The sequence below is a fragment of the Macaca fascicularis genome, chromosome 4 (assembly GCF_037993035.2).
Source record: "Macaca fascicularis isolate 582-1 chromosome 4, T2T-MFA8v1.1".
Lineage (NCBI taxonomy): Eukaryota > Metazoa > Chordata > Mammalia > Primates > Cercopithecidae > Macaca > Macaca fascicularis.
Genome location: NC_088378.1, coordinates 90451527 through 90468204, shown reverse-complemented (window position 1 = coordinate 90468204; position 16678 = coordinate 90451527). Strand labels below are relative to the sequence as shown.

Here is a 16678-nt window from a genome sequence, read left to right as displayed (position 1 = left end):
GCCTATAGAAGCAGTTAATTAAGCCCCATCTGGTGTCTCATCAGTTAACGTACCTTTTAACATACTCTTTTAATATAAATATAAAACAGCAAATGACCAATCATGTCATAGCAACCATTAATGTTAACTCTGCTTTCCCTCTCCCTCTTTATTTCTTAATTAATTTATCTCATTAGAAAGTGATATTCACTTGATATTTTGGGGAGCAGCGGAGTTTAAGGGAGAACTCTTCCTCTTCTCCAAGCTAAGAAACAAAATGCCACTGATAAGCAAACGACAAGGGACAAAACAATGACATTTATCAACTCCCAGGGAGAATTAGCATATCTTTTAGAAACAAATTTCTAAGCAGAAGAAAAACTGGAGAAAAGTTACTTTACATTAAACAAACAAAAATAAATGCATAGCCAATTTCAGAAGATTGGACTGAGTTGTAATTACAGAAACAAAGATTCATTTGGGTTTCTTTTTACTAGTCAATGAAAAGCAGGTTCTTGTTTTATGAGGACTGTTCTCTCTAGCAGATTTCTCCATATAGTTATAAATATTTTAAAGTTACTTTTCAAAATATCCTTACCATAGTTCAAAAAAGACTTCAAGTGGGGTATATTGGAGTAGGATACATAAATGGCTGATGTATGTCTTGTTTCCATGTTAAGGAGCAACTATCAATAGTAATCTGAAGATTGCTCAAGAAAAATAATATGCATTCAGTATTATCTACATGAATTTTGTGTATCCCTGGAATTTTTTAGATACGGAGAAACAAGCCTCAGTTCTTCTTTGTACGATAGCATTAGATGCTTTTTAATGTCTCATGTGGTCCTAGGTCCAGTTAAAGCACTGCAAGGATTTGATTCCTGCAATCATTTTGTGCTAGATGAATAAAAGTCCCAGGTCTATATGGAGTTCTCAAGTCACTATGCTGCACAGTTGCACAGATTTGGCAGAGTAAAAGTAGGAATTGAGAAGAGAAACAAAAGCAATTTAGAAAGCAAGCTAGGAAATCACCTCTCATTTGAGTCTACAGCTTTACTAATTAGAGATCAGTGTTAACTTCTTTTGGAATTGGGGGCTCTGGGGTGGGCAGGGGCACAGGGATGAACTATTTGATTAACTATCAAACTTATAATCATGAATGTTCAACAAAAATTTTGCTTATTTAATAGAGCAAATAGAACCAGGAGAACCACTGGTCTTATAAACAAGAAGACCACAATGATATGATGCCCATCTCCAAAACACAAATAATTCTATGTGATGTGCAATGTTCAGTGCTCTCTGATCTGTTCAGAAGGATTATTTTCTCTTGGGTTTAGCTAGTATTACAGTCACACAAGTCCATAAATACAAACTGCATTCACAGTACAGGCTAATACACATTTTTCTACTCTAAGGACACCTAGATTTGTATCAAAAAAAAGCATAATATTGTATATTTCTCATCCGATGAGTCGAAAGAGCCTAAGATCTCACAGACAGGCAACTGTGTCTAGTCTTACAGGATAGCTCAATAAGAAAACACTCCCTGCTGACTGGAATTTTTCCAGATGACCTAAATTCACATGATGTAATAAGTCAATCAAAGGACCAATGAGAAACAGATAACAAAAACGTTGCTCCCTACATTTTTTGGTAACACCACGTACTGACTCACTTTAAATGGTAGGAGTCAAGGCTATAACAATGGATCACAAACTCCGTAGCAAGGTAGGCTTCTTTTTGTTTTACGCATTATGCTGTATATAGTGGACTCTTTACAGATAAGTACTTTCGATTTATCAGTTCATTTGGTTCACCCTAAGTTCTCTGATTCCAATATATATAACCTATTAGAAAATCAAGCCTCAGAGAGTGAAAGTGACTTGCCCACAAACACAAATGTGTCATACCTCTAAGCAATTGCAAGGTCCTTCCACCAGGGAGACCTCCGCAATCTCCCCTATAACATGCTGCTTCCACACCTGATTCTCAAGGAGAAGCGAGAAAGAGTGAAGGCATCAGTATCACTGAGTCCTCAGCAGCTGGGAGTACAGGTCCTCCCACAGGCCCCACTGTGGCTGTCTGGCCAAGCTTCCTTCCAAAGCACCACAGCACCATGGGTACAAATCCTTATGAGGCTTAAGGTACACCACTACCTGTTAAATGTCTTCTAATTTTTAATAAAAATGATGATCTAAATGTTTTCCTTCAGATGGAAAATTCCAGAGGAATTGGGAAACATGTACATGATGGGAAGGAATTACCCTACTCAAGCATACTAACCCCTCTGCACATGGGTAGCTCAAGGAACAGTCTTGATTTGTATAAAAGCCAGCATAAAGCTGGCTATGGATTCACCAAGGATCAGGCAGACATTAAGGTCTTCAAAACATTCAAAGATTAGCTGTGGAGTGGTGGAACATTTCCACTCTGGAATTTCACCACTATTCCTCTCCAAATAATTCATGATATTTGAACACCTGAAAAGTCACTTTGGGGAAAACCTCAATGTCACATCATCTCATGTCTCATGTGCTCCTACGTCCAGTCAAAGCACTGCAAAGATTTGATTCCTGCCATCATTTTGTGTTAAATTAATAAAGTCCCAGGTCTCCAAGGAGTTCTCAAGTCACTATGCTGCACACTTGCACAGATCTGGCAGAGTAAAACTGGAACTGAGAAGGAAAAAAAAAAAAAAGCCATTTAGAAAGCAAGCTAGAAAATCACCTCTGATTTGAGTCTATAGCTTTACTAATTAGAGATCAGCATTACTTCTTTTGGAATTGAGGGCTGAGGGTGGGCAGGGGTAGAGGGGATGAACCTCAACTACGTTTAAGGGTAGAGCGGTAAGTTCCCAAGACATCAGTGCATCAACAAAGGGACGTTTGAATTAGAAAGTCCTACCATAACAATACTACTGTCTTCTTATACCCTGAACACAATCAACAACAGAATTAGAAACAAATTCCTAATATTTAATCTAGCCTCATTTAGGCTCATCAAGCTGAGTAATTAAACAGATTCTTGCTTCACAAAGCCTTTCTCATCTTTTCTGGCTGGAATACGGTGACACTGGCATCTGTACTTCTCTGAGCTGGCAGGATGATAATCTGTGTGCACAGCTTCTTCTCTCCCCACCTAGGCTAGAAACTCACAGAAAGCAGAGATCATGGCTTTTATCTTATTTTTTATTTTTTGAAGCAGAGTCTTACTCTGTCACCTGGGTTGGAGTGTAGTGGCATGATCTCAACTCACTACAACCTCTGCCTCCTGGGTTCAAGTGATTCTCCTGCCTCAGCCTCCCGAGTAGCTGGAACTACAGGCAAGCACCACCATGCCTGGTTAATTTTTGTATTTTTAGTTGAGACAGGGTTTTATCATGTTGGCCAGCCTGGTCTCAAACTCCTGACCTCAGGTGATCCGCCTGCCTCAGCCTCCCAAAGTGCTGGGGTTACAGGCATGAGCCACCATGCCCAGGTCAAGCCACCGTGCCCAGCTTTGTATCTTTTACCACACTGGATAACATCTTCAGAAGTATGTTTTCTAAATGAATAATGAAAAAGGGCACTTTCCCTCCTACTTCTCCTCTGGTATCAAGTAATACGTATATACATTTTTACCATTACCAAAGGCAATTCACTTGCTTCCAAATTGCACAGATACATCTCTCTCCCTGCTCCCCACATGTTAATGTACCTCTATTTATTCAACTAGTACATTCTGCTACAACTTTAAAGGAAAATTTTCAGCAGTTAGACAATATACATCTCTATGTTTTGCCTATTTTCTGCTATGTTTATTTCCCTAATAGTAAAATATTATAATTATTTCGGTTTAAGTAACTGAATTTCAATTTGTAATCTATTATTTTGTGTTGTAAACAAATGCTGTGTGACAGTTAATCTTATGTGTCAAATTGGCTATGCCACAGTACCCAGATATTTGGTCAAACACCAGTCTAGATGTTGCTACCAAGGTACTTTTTAGATGAGATCAACATTTAAATCAGCAGACTTTTGAGAAAAGTGGACTACCCTCCATAACGTGGGTAGGCTTCATTCAACCAGTTGAAGACCGTATGAGAAAACAGACTGAGATTCCCAGAGGAAGGGGGAATTCTATTACAAAACTACCTTCACACTCAAGCTGCAACATCATTTATTCCCTAGGTCTCCATTTGGCTGTGCAGATTTCGGACTTGTCAGGACCCAAATTTTCCTGGTAAGTTCCTTAAAATAAATTGCTCTCTGTCTCTGTTTTTCTCTCTCTTTTTTTTCTCTCTCTCTCTCCACACACACACACACATCCTATTTTCTGAAGAATGCTGTTTTAAATAAAGTCTACTGAAATCATAAAGTTAGTATCACACAGGTTGATAAATTACGAGATCTACATCTAATATTTGGTACATCAGATATTAAATAGAAAACCAGTAATTCGAACTGAAAGAATTAGAACTGTAAAATTACTATATTGATTTAAATTATTAAGAAGCTTATACCTTATACATGATGGCATATAGTTTTTATCACCACTTATCTCTTTAGAGCATATGTTTTTTAAACTGTAGAACTCACGAGAAAAGGTAGTGTACTTAAGGTTTTGATAACAAGTAATGCTAAAGACATTAAGTCTAAAATGTTCTATTCCAAAAAAAGTCCTTCAGTGAATGTGCTGAGCATATTTCACAGTCAGCTGCCTCAGTGACACAGAAGAAACCAGTGTTATTTCACTGAATTCCTGTGAAAAATAGTTACAACTGTGTTAAACTGTAAAAATAAGAAATAAAAATAAGGAGAGTGAAGAAGTAATGCACTAAAATATAGGACATGAAGTTGGGTGCAGAAAAGAAATCTACTATGTTACTTTTTTATTTCTATTTTAAGTCATAAAAGGCAACAATCAAGAAATAAAAACACTGGCAGTGTGAGATCTTACTAGTTACATCTTAAAAATCCACCTACCGCATTTGTATCACAGTGAAATTTATACTGGAATGTTTTCATTAAGGTCAATTTCTTAAGATACTGTTTGGCAACTTCCAAACCATATCCTGTCATCACTATATTACTAGTTTATGACAACCTGCATTTTGTTTTAAAACATATTCTCATAAATATGCTATCTTTACATCACTCCTTTAAGAAATAAACAAGTTGATATTTCTTTTATGTATGACATATTCTTCGAAAAGCATTTTAATCCTCCCTTAATCAAAACGCTCTTAAATAACATAAACCTAATTTTAAAAATGCTGGCTTTGAACAGAAATCAGCAAGTATCCAGTTACGTATTTATTAACATAATAGTGTAGAAATCTTGCCTGGGAAGAATACTGCATAAAAATTACTAAGGTGTTAAAAATGACTGCATTATTGAAATGGCTGAACTTTGATTTATGTATCATGTTTCAGCAGTTTTAAGAATAAAAGGAATGACTGTTGCAACATTTTGACACATTAGATGTCATTACAAAACAACTGGAAACTTGCAGATGGAACACACAAACAGCATAAGCTTAGGCAATTACTGAGAAGCAATGAGTCTCCGCTGACAAAGAGCTGGATGCAGGCAGGACACAATAAATCATTATCCTTATTAACCCAACTCCAAAGTGTTCATATTCACAGTATAATAATTAACACCTCATGAGATTTCACACAAATATTTTGCCTAAGAACATCTCTGCTTCCAGTACTTTCATTCCAATAAAAATGCAGTACCTAGTTTTAACCTATTAAATGCCCCATAGGATAACTCAGGCAACAGGCACAGTCTATGCAAATATAAACTTGATTTTGCACAGATTATGTACATACTAATCAATCAGGCAATGAACATTATGATCTTAGAACCATCCATTTCCTTCAGTCAGGCACAGTGTAGATGTGGCTGTGCCATCTATAGATGCAATAAAGAGGCCATCTACTCACATGGCCTTGGTCATCCAGTTCATTGTTGGTGAGCTTCAGCTTGTCGAAGCTGATCACTTGTCTCATCCAAGTCTCCCCCGAGGCAGGCGAGTCTGGATGAATGTACACCCGGGGTGGCACAGGGGAGTCAGCATTACCTGCCACCATCCACTTTGAGCTGTGGTAAACATACCTAGAAGGCAATGACCAGGCATTCAGTATACTATTTGTACCTTGGAATGTCCAACTCAGTAGAATCAGACAAAATGTATGCCTATTTTGTTTCAGGTTTAAAATAAATCAATTTCCTCTTTACACTAAAAATGAGATTTCAAGTGCTTTTCAAAACCTTTCTAAGGCAGCAGTGGCCTGCTGACAATTCAGACTAAGGGGCGTGTTAAGGGCTTCGTGAAAAATATGTACACTATCACCACCATAAATGCAAGTATCTTCATTCTTATGAATGACACTTATTCACCCGTGACATTCCAACTCTGATATTTTCCATTTTTCTTCTGAATATTCCATCAACATGAAAAAACAAATAGCTTGTAAAGCTCACCTTTAAGTAAATCTCAAAAATACTTGAGAGTTACATTTCAAAGTGTCCCACTTCCTTCAAGATCGCTTCCCATGTTAGACTATGTTCAGGCTTATGGAACAGACAGTAGAAAGGCAAGAGGAAATAGTCAGAAGTTCTAGAAACTTTTTTTTTAATAGGAAAAAATGTTTTATCTGTTATCATTTGGTATTTTTTGCAATACTATGACTCTATATATTGAGGTATATATTGAGGACAAAGTATTTGGTTTAATTAGAACGTTCTGTATTATCTGTATTATCATAAAATGTAGGCCCTTATTCATCTCCTATATTTCTTTCCTGAGCCTTTTAAAAAAATTCTTTCAAATCATTTTCAAATATTACTAATCAAAAAATAAATCAAACTTTGAAAATAATGGTATATCTAATTAATATTACTTTTCTAATTAGGAAACAAAACATCCTATTCTATTTCTTTATATGACAAATATATTGACTCAGTAAGAATAAAACATTTAAATAACAATGCCTCAAGAAATATTAATATTTAACTATATTAAGATTACCATTTAATAATTTAAAATAAGCTAATTAAAAAATTAGAAACTAGTACAACAATGAAGAAAAAAATTATAAAATAAAATTCTATACTTAGATATTTTCCTTCCATTTATGTTAAGATTAGCATACAATTTAAAGTCGTAATTTGCAAATAGTCTCAGAAAAGTCTACCTGTGTTATATACACGTTTCTTTTTATGAGAGTATAAAATATTTCAGAACGTCTCTGATGAGGCCCTTTGTTTCAATTATCCGTCACATAGTTCATTTTGGGCTCAATACACCTTCTAGTCTTTCATTTCTTTTCTTGGGAAAAAAATATGTAATCATAAAATTAGGGATACTCTTTTAGAAATCTTCCTTTAGGCCAGGGACTGTGGCTTATGCCTGTAATCCAGCACTTTGGGAGGCTGAGGTAGGCGGATCATGAGTTCAGGAGTTCGAGACCAGCCTGATCAACATAGTGAGACCCCGTCTCTACTAAAAATACAAAATATTAGCCGGGCATGGTAGCAGGCACCTGTGATCCCAGCTATTGGGGAGGCTGAGGCAGGAGAATGGCTTGAACCTGGGAAGCGGAGGTTGCAGTGAGCCGAGATCACGCCATTGCACTCCAGCCTGGGCAACAGAGCAAGACTCCATCAAAAAAAAAAAAAAAAAAAAGAAAGAAAGAAAGAAAGAGAGAAACCTTTTTCTTTTAATTGGTATGATGTAATTTCAATAAGTTCCTAATTGTGGGCTTTTGTAAATATTAATTTTATATTCTAACAAGTGACAATAATTTTTAACTTGACCAAATACCACTCTAACATTAGAAAATGAGCCAAATTTTTTCCTAATGTTGCTGAAAACATTGATAAATGAAATGAAAATCTTAGAAATTCAAGAAAAATTACACTGTGGAAATGAATTGAGTTACTGCCAAAACAAATAGAGTAATATGCTCTAACAAAACCTTGAAAAAGTATGCAATTAGAATAGTCAAAACTCCACACCCACTGACAGAATAAAAGCTACAAGTTATACATTCTTTGTAAAACATTCTAAACACAAATAGTACAAATAAATTTCTTCCTGGGAAGCAATATAAGTGAAAACAAATTGCGTTTTACAATTTGATCTTTTAAAACCTGGCATCATAATACTAATTTCTGAAATGTCTTTATTTCTATACAGTAAATTTGAATCAATTAAGTAAAATAAACCAACTGAAATGTAGGGAAGACTTTGGGAAAACAAATAGGAGACAAACTTAGAAGAGAAAGAATAATTATTAAGCTTATTAAGAATTATATTATCTTCCTCAGCACAAAACCCCAGTTTAGAATATGGGTTTTAAATCAAGTATATTTAAATAATGAACTTTAATGTTTTCTAGCTTCTGTCATGTGGTAGATCATTTTAGCAAAACTCCCTAATGACTTATTTGATTAAAATAATATAACTTATACACAAAACAAATAATAAGACTGTCTTTTTTATTACCCCTTTTTGTAGTATTCCATATGTCCACGGACTAATTAAAATCTGTGTACTTTTAGTAGGCTATTTCGAAAAAGCAATTCCTTAAATTGCTGAAGTGATAAAAACCAAATCTGATTTTGTTTAAAAACATATTAAAAGCTCTGTCCCATACAACAACAACAAAAAGTGAGAAATGAAGACAAGCAAAATTTAAAACAGTATCTTCTAATCTTCCAAACACACAAAACGTCCTTATTTAAATGTTAATGTGTTTAATGCTTCAGAAAAATATAAAGCATTGTCACTGAAAATTGCTAATTTGTTTTCTTGCAGGAAAAAAAAAAAAGAGAAAAGACTGGTTTGAAACTGAAGAACGTGTATATTTTCAAAATTTACTTGATCTTTACATAAATACGTTCCCTTTCAAAATCCAAATATTAAAAGTTTTTAAAAGTTACTATAACACAAACCAAAAAAACAACAGAAAGGAAAAAATTTTTTACTAGTTTAGTGATGTCCTAATATCACAATAAATTATATGATTTTTATTTTTCTTACTTGTAGAAAACCTTAAATAATTTTCTGAAATTAAAAAACAGTCTACAAACATTGATGGTTTTGTATGTAACAAGATAAAGGAAATTTACATGACAAAAAGATCACGAAGAAATTATGACTTTCCATTTAATTTATATCTGTAAACATTACATAACATTTCCTCTCAAAATTCGCATTGAAATGTAAGTCAATGTAAAAGACACATTTAGTTTAGCAACACCAAATTATCCCCTTTTAGAAGTTCTCAATATTTGAAAACATTTCTGTGTCTACTAAAAACAAAACAAAAATTAAGTTTCCACATTTGCTGCAAGAAAAGGCACCATCTGGGCCGCTGGCACCCATGGGCGTTAAAGTACGGATCTGGAAATTCTACAGACTTCTGGAAACAAAGATCACAGTCCTCACAGATCAAACAGGCACTAGTCTGCAAAATCCTAGTGTTTTGTGTTTTTTTTTTTTTTATAGTTCAGTATCTAATCACTGTACCTGTATCTTTTGTTGTCCACTGGTACAATATCCATGGCAATGTAATATTGCTGGTGAGGATCTAATCCAGAGATCTTCACTCTCATTGCTGGAAACATGCGCCTATTTAAAAAGGCGAAGAGAAAGAGGGTTTGGGGTTTCTGGTTGTGACTAAGGATGGTGACTGAACAAGCAAAGAAACCTCTTGGATCTCTATTTTTAATATGGATAAATTTATAGTATTCACTTTGCCAATGTAATTCAAGGAGTGGGGACATAGAACATATCAAAACTGATATTTTTAAATGTAATTTGTTACGCCCTGTGTACATGTGTTCTGTGTTTACTGAAATGTCAGTATAGCTAAAAGTAAAAGAATTTTACACTGAGGGAGTAATGGCGCAAAAGAAAGCATCTTATTTTTTAAACAAAATCAATAAGCATATTTACTTTAGTAATACAACTAATAAAATGTAACAAATGGTAGAAATACAAAATTTGGATCTCTGAAAGTGATAAAATACATTATAATGTGAAATTTTTAAAGGGTTATAAAAAACCACAAGGAGCCAATGTGCCATGCTATAACCAAACAATATGTTCTTTATTGAGACAGGACTTCCTGTCTGCAGCATGGTAAAGGTGAAGTGCAAAAGTTGCTTTAAATTTGAAAGGTATAGTAAAACTTCTTTATTGAAAGCAGAAACTAAACACAATGTATATTTACCAAATCATTTCTTCCCCCGCCATACCATGAAAATGTTTTCTTACTTAACCACATTTACTCAAAACTTTGCTAATTAAAACAGATGAAAATTTGCATTTATCCTGGCTTCCCAAAGATGTATATCAAAGGAGATGCTAGCGTAAATGCACCCATCGGTTTAAAAAGGCACAGCAGCAAAGAATACAACAGTAAATTAATGTATATAAGAAACAAATATAGCAGTTTGATTTTTTTTAAATCATCTAATGATTTACATTTAAGTCCCTTCCAAGGAAATCTAATTTTTGTTAATTTAACCTTTTAACAGAAATTTTAGTAATTATTTACCAAATTTTTTTCTATAACAACCATGAAAGACTACTTCCAGAAAAAAATAAAGTCTATTACTCCTAACTAGGTATGAGAACAATTTAATACGCTGGCTGTTTTAGTGTTATTTCAGTGCACCTGTAAGATAAAGAGTAAAGGTCTTTAACTACATCCTTTATAAGACAACTATTGCTTTGTGTTGGTGAAGACTGAATTTGGATCATTAATAAAAGCTCTGTGAAAATGTAGAAGGTAGCATATGGATTCAATAAAATATGGTTTTTTTTGTAATTTCTAATAAGTTTGGATACTTTTTATGCTATCCAGGTTTTTACCATGTGTACTCCCTGAAAGAGTTGTGTGTGCTTTTTAAAGTTCCGTTTAAGGAAGCTTATTATTCATAGATTTCATTGCACTAAATAAACTGAAAACTTAAAATGCAAATATTCATGTACCTACCTTAAATTAATATGATCTGCCCAACAAATCCATTTATTTTACTAACCAATGGATGGGCGAATTTCACACTTTTTAAAAAACCGATGTAAGTTTTTATTTAAAAAAAAATGTAAGTATTCCTTAGCAAATTCAGGCTGTGTTGGATTCCATTTAGGACAAAAAATAAATAAAATAAAATAACCAGCTACTCCATAAACAGGATGCTTTTTAAAAATCAGGGTAATTATTCTTGCACCTATACATAATTAAACATGTATTGTGGGTGAGTCCAGTGACTTTTCCTCCTAGTCTAATATGAAATAGCAGGACAGATCATGTTATCAAATTGCCAGGATATCTTCTGATAAAGAACCAATCTGCCTGGGAGTTTCAAATCTGAAAAAGCAAATCATAGTTTACTGGAGTAAACTGCTGTTTAAAAATAAAAGAGAAAAGGAAAAACAAAAAAGAATTTGTTTCCTAGTTCCAGAACTGACAACTAGAGCCTAAATAAATACCTGGACAAGGGTAAATACGACCTCAAATTTATAACCACCCTGAACCCAGAACATCAACCGCGACAGCTGTGGCATCAGCGGCGACAGTAATTTTCTTCCTGGCATTCAACCAGAGAGCAGTTGGACTGTGCACCGACTGCACTCGTGGTGGGTAGCCAAAGCTAGCCTCCAAAGTGAACCACGGTCTGGGGCCTTATCCCGTTTGACCGAAAACGCTAACCAGAACCCCTGCGGAGCTGCAGTCCCTTCTTCCTGACTGAGCTAGAGGTGGCTGAAGACAGGGTCTGGAGTGGGGAGAGGCGTCCACGCCAGTTTGCCCTTTACCTGCCGGCCTTGGTGATGATCATCTCAGTGCCTATCTCATGAAAGCGCTTCCAAAGCTCGGCTCCCTGCAGATCCACCCGCGGGGCCTGCGGCGAGGGCAGAGGGGTCCCGGGCCGGGCCAGGGAGGGCGCCGGGGACCCCTTCGGGGAGCCTCCCGGTGACGCCAGAGGGGAAGCTCCCTGCTGGAAGCCGTCCTCACAGCCGCCTGGACAGCAAAGGAAGAGAGAGGGTACCGGTGAGGGAAACTGAGGGGAAGGCAGCCGCTGAGACGGGCCCACCAAGTGGCTGAGAAGGGGAAAATGACCGGGAGAAAAGGTGAAGCTTTGGTGCCATCGGATCCTCCTAAAGAACAAGCCAGTCGATAGACACCCACGCTGTGCCTGTCGAAGGGGCGCATTCGGGGCTCCAGTGTGGCCTGTTTGGTCCCCGAGAGTCCTGAGCCTGGGAGAGGCGCGCGGGCAGCGTCCATCCCACCCGCTGGGCCTCCGCAGGGTCAAGGCCCCAGCAGAAAAGGTTTCACGCCGCCGCCGGGGTCTGGGACGCTTGCCCGACGGAGTCAGAGGAGCTCCCGAGTCCAGAGTCCCCAGTGCAAACTCCGATGTAACCTGCGCCTCTAAGCGCACGCAGCAAAAGCGCCCGGACTCTGGTCCCAAGAGACTGGGCCTCCTTAAGCCATAGGCGTCTGCGGCGCCTCGTTTTGGGCCTCGTTTTGCGCCGGGCCGGAGGCATCTTCTAAAAGGCTCTGCAGACCCCGCTTTCGCCAAACTCCCGGCCGCCCTGCGCTTCCAGCCCAGCAGAGAACGTGTGAAAAGCAAGCCCGCGGTCGCCGTCGGCCTTGGCAGAGAAATCAAGAGAAGGGAAGGGAACCGCTCAACTACCCTCCGGGAAACCAAGTTTCCAAATACGCCGCCCTCTTCCTGGTTTGCACAAACGGTTTAGGGCATTCGTTCCGGTTTCGGGGTGGGGTATGCCGTCGCTCCCCTCCTCCCCGCCCTGTGCTTTTAAAAGTTAGGAAAGAAAAAAGAGCACCCATTGGCTGGAACCCCAAGGGAGGCAGACGCAGGAAGCACACAGAGCTGCACCGCCAGACGCCGCAAACAGCCGCGGCCGAAGGCGCGGGTCGCCGAGTGGGCGGCGGCCGCCCGCGAGGCAAAGCTGGAAGCAGCATCTTAACTGTCTGGAGGGTGACCAGGTTGCTCGGCGAGCTTTGCGCCTGACACGGCCAATGCGCTCGCGGCTGAGTGGCCTTGGCCACGTAGGGACGCGGCGCACACGCACACCCACAGACTCGCAGAAGTTCAGGTTAGCGCCGGAGAGAAGTTAGGCAGAAAGGGGCCCACTCACCCGCGGCTCCGCGCTCCAGGTCTGCGCCACTCCGAGCCGGCCCAGACGCCGCCCCAGCCGGCGGCGGGAGCGCAGTGCCTTCGTCTCCCTCAGAAGGGCCCTTTTCGCCCGCGCCGCCGCCGCGGCTGCAGCCTCCGTCGTCCACGGCCCCCGCCGCCTCTTCGGCGCCCAGTTTTCGCCGCTTCTTCTGAAGCTGTTGCTGCTTCTCGGCGCCGATCAGCGCCTCCACGGAGAAAGCGTGCGCCTTGAGGCTTAGCATGCTGCACGGCGAGCCCCTTCGCTTCTCGGCCATCCCCCCCGCCCCGCGCCCGCCCGCCCCTCTCTCATATACACTCACGCGGGCACACGCGCGCTCTCGCTCTTCCCCTACCAAAAACTAATAGGCTCTCGGGGCCTCCCGAGATCTGCCCCCTTCCCCACCGCGGGCAAAAAACAGATTTGGCGTTTCCTCTTTCTCGCTTGTGTTGGGATCCGAGGAACCGGCGACGCGCCGGCCAAGTCTCCTTCCCTGGGTCTCTCGCGTGCTCTCTCACTGATGCACTCCTTTGCTCCCACCCCTTCCACCTCCTCCTGCTGCTCCGAGGTCTGCCTCAACTGATGCGCCAGAGAGGACTAACATGGGTAAAAAACACTCTGTGGACACAAATTAGGGATTGTAATTGAAATTTGTTGCCTTGATCTGTCAGCACTTCCAGGCAGGAGAGCGGTGGGAAGAACTTGCTCATTAGTGTCAATAAAGCGGCGGGGGCGGAGCCCGGGACCCTGTCCATCACTCAGACGGCCGGCCAATCGGGAGGCGCCGACTCCTCGCAGCCCGCGCCCACTTCCTTACAAGGTAGCGAAAAACCAGGAGTGAAAAGCGCCGCCGTCTGGCTTGGATGTGCCAGCCCCACGCGCGCTGAACTCGATCTGTCTCTCTGACGTCCATAGCTGAGTCCAGCCCCGTAGTCTCCAGTTTTCCTCACCAGGACCTGGAAAGGCGGAAGCTCCCGGCTTTAAACTAGACGTTCAACAAGTTATTATATCAAGAATCTTTCAAGGTTCCGTAATTGCCGTCCCACTTCCGTGTCACTTAATGTTGCTACAACTCAGAATATGGGGAAGCTGGGAAGAATTCGCAGGCCCCTCCTTCCTCATTTAAACGTTCCTGCTTTTGGCAGCACTCAATCTGCGCCAGATATGGCTTAGGCTTATTTAAATTTTACTCCGTGATTTTTTTTCTTGGGGGATACCAGGTTAAGAAATATGTAAATTCTTTAGGAGTGTAAAATGTTACGTTAACTCTCAGTCCCTCATGTAAATGTCAGAAAAAGCGCGCCCTTTCCGCAGCCCCGCTTTTCTTTCAAAGAGTGGTAGTTATTTTAAAACGTAGGTCATGAGATTTTCATTCTGTATGTCTTTAACGATATGGACAACTTTAAAACCCCTTAAAACTTCGCAAAATGAAATAAGTATAAAGACGCAATAAAATTCCCCATTTGAAAAACTTCTCTGTGATTTAACTAACTTTGTATTTGTCCTACTTTTGACAATTTATCATTGTTACTTCAGGCTTTTAAGGAGTCCACTGATATATTTAAAACAAATTTAATAAAATCAGTGATTTTTAATTAAATGACACCAAACATATATATGTACAATTTATTTTGTAGTTTCCACTCGACTTTTGTTAGGATTAACAAAACATATATATATGTTTGGTATAAATGGAGCAAATCTCTTGTGGAATAAAATTAAACATGCACATTACTCCATCTTTAGTATAAAATACACGGCAGGCCGGGCGCAGTGGCTCATGCCTGTATTCCCAGCACTTTGAGAGGCCGAGGCGGGCGGATCACGAGGTCAAGAGATTGAGACCATCTTGGCCAATAGGGTGAAATCCCGTCTCTACTAAATAAGTAAGTAAATAAATAAATAAATACAAAAATTATCTGGGCGTCGTGGTGCACACCTGTAGTCCCAGCTACTCAGGAGGCTGAGGCAGGAGAATCGCTTTAATTCGGGAGGCGGAGGTTTCAGTTAGCCGAGATCGCGCCACTGCACTCCAGCCTGGCGACAGAGCAAGACTCCGTGTCTGTGTCTCTCGCTCTTCTCTCTCTCTCTCTATATATATATATACACACACACACACATATAATCCTTTGTCATATATATATGACATCTCTCTGTATATAATCCTTGGTCATATATATGACATATATATATATATATATATATATATATATATATATATATATATGACAAAGGATGTTTTTCCTCTCCCTCGTCTCCCTTGTTTAATTTAATCTCCGCAACCGTTGGCTGCCCTTTTATCTCTGATTTCTCTGTAAGCTTTCAGTAGAGTAGTATTTGGGGGTAGATTCGCCACTGAGATTGATCCTTTTACTGTAGAAGAGAACGCGCGGTCCCTGGAGGCCGGACACCACAGCAGGGGCAGGAACCTGGCAGGCGATGAGCAGAGGCACGAGCAAGCCGCCCAGCCAAACCTGGCAGCCTTGAGGTCAAAAATGATTTTGTAATATCCTTGCGGAGGAAGCGTCCTCTAGACGCCTGAGAAACAAACTTAATTGGGAGGAGCTGTTTTGCATTTACAAAATGAAGGCTTGGCGATCGGTTTAGAGCTGTCTCGTCCCTGGTGGGTCTCCAAGCTCCGGGGTACCCTAGGCCGGTATTAGATCCTTAAAAAGCAACGCAAATTCCATTTCTGAAACTTAGCGGAAGGCGGGCGCCGGCGGGGAGAGCTGAGAGGCCGCCTAGAGAGTTTGGGCCAGGAGTGGGAGTGGGACAAGACAGGAGCTAACTTAGCAGGAGTAGACGCCCAAAGTTGCATTCAGCTAAGGTGCCCCGCCCCAATCCCAGGCTCTCCGGGACCCCAAGAAAGGAGCGACCCGGTGCTTCTCCGAGTGGTCCTTACAGCTTTAGAGACTCGTAGACGCTGCTGCCCAGGGGTAGAGTCGTCGGAGCCCTCGGGCCTGCTGGGGCTCAGCGGCCAGGGTAGGGGGAGCGGGAGAAACTGCCAGGGACAAACGCTGTTTGCTGACGCAAAGCCTATTCCGCAAAGAAGTTCTCCCTGTATATGTCCTGCAGCTCAAACTGATTTAGAAAGGGCTACACAGGCCTGCAAGGCACTCTCAGGATCATACAGCCTCACGCCCTCTTCTTTTCCTCTGCCATTTCTTTATTTTTTTCTCCTTCACCCTTGGCAGCAGACCCCAGAAGGGGCGGACACCTGGGGACTGGTGTCCGCACAGCCGAAAGGCTGGAAAGGAGGGCCTCGTCGACATCCACGATGTTTCTAGAATGTGGCCCTTAGAAATAATTCAAGTGCGAGTAGGGCACTGAAGACAGGACAAGGCGTTTGCCCCCTAGTCCTGGTACTGGCTAAGGAGAATCATAGCAGTAGAGCCACACCGCTGCTCCCCGCCGCCTCCGACTTGGGTAAAGTTCGGCTCAGGCTACTGGATTGAGCAGGACCAGCTAACCCAGGTCCCGAGGGGCAGTGTGTCACAGACTGCAGCCCACTCAGGC

At 40.6% G+C, this 16678-nt stretch overlaps 1 protein-coding gene across 1 annotated transcript in view; it reads right to left on the bottom strand.

Annotated features, from left to right (window-relative positions):
- The window catches only part of TBX18 (T-box transcription factor 18), a 30424-nt gene extending 16572 nt beyond the window's left edge, over positions 1-13852 (bottom strand). Inside the window, exons 1-4 of the mRNA XM_005552433.5 lie at positions 13148-13852; positions 11804-12008; positions 9509-9610; positions 5916-6087 (exon numbers count right to left, since the gene is read on the bottom strand). Of these exons, the coding sequence (XP_005552490.2) occupies positions 5916-6087; positions 9509-9610; positions 11804-12008; positions 13148-13439 (771 nt within the window). The 5' untranslated portion in view covers positions 13440-13852. The remainder of the gene's footprint in view (positions 1-5915; positions 6088-9508; positions 9611-11803; positions 12009-13147) is intronic.
- Between the last annotated feature and the right edge of the window lie 2826 nt (positions 13853-16678).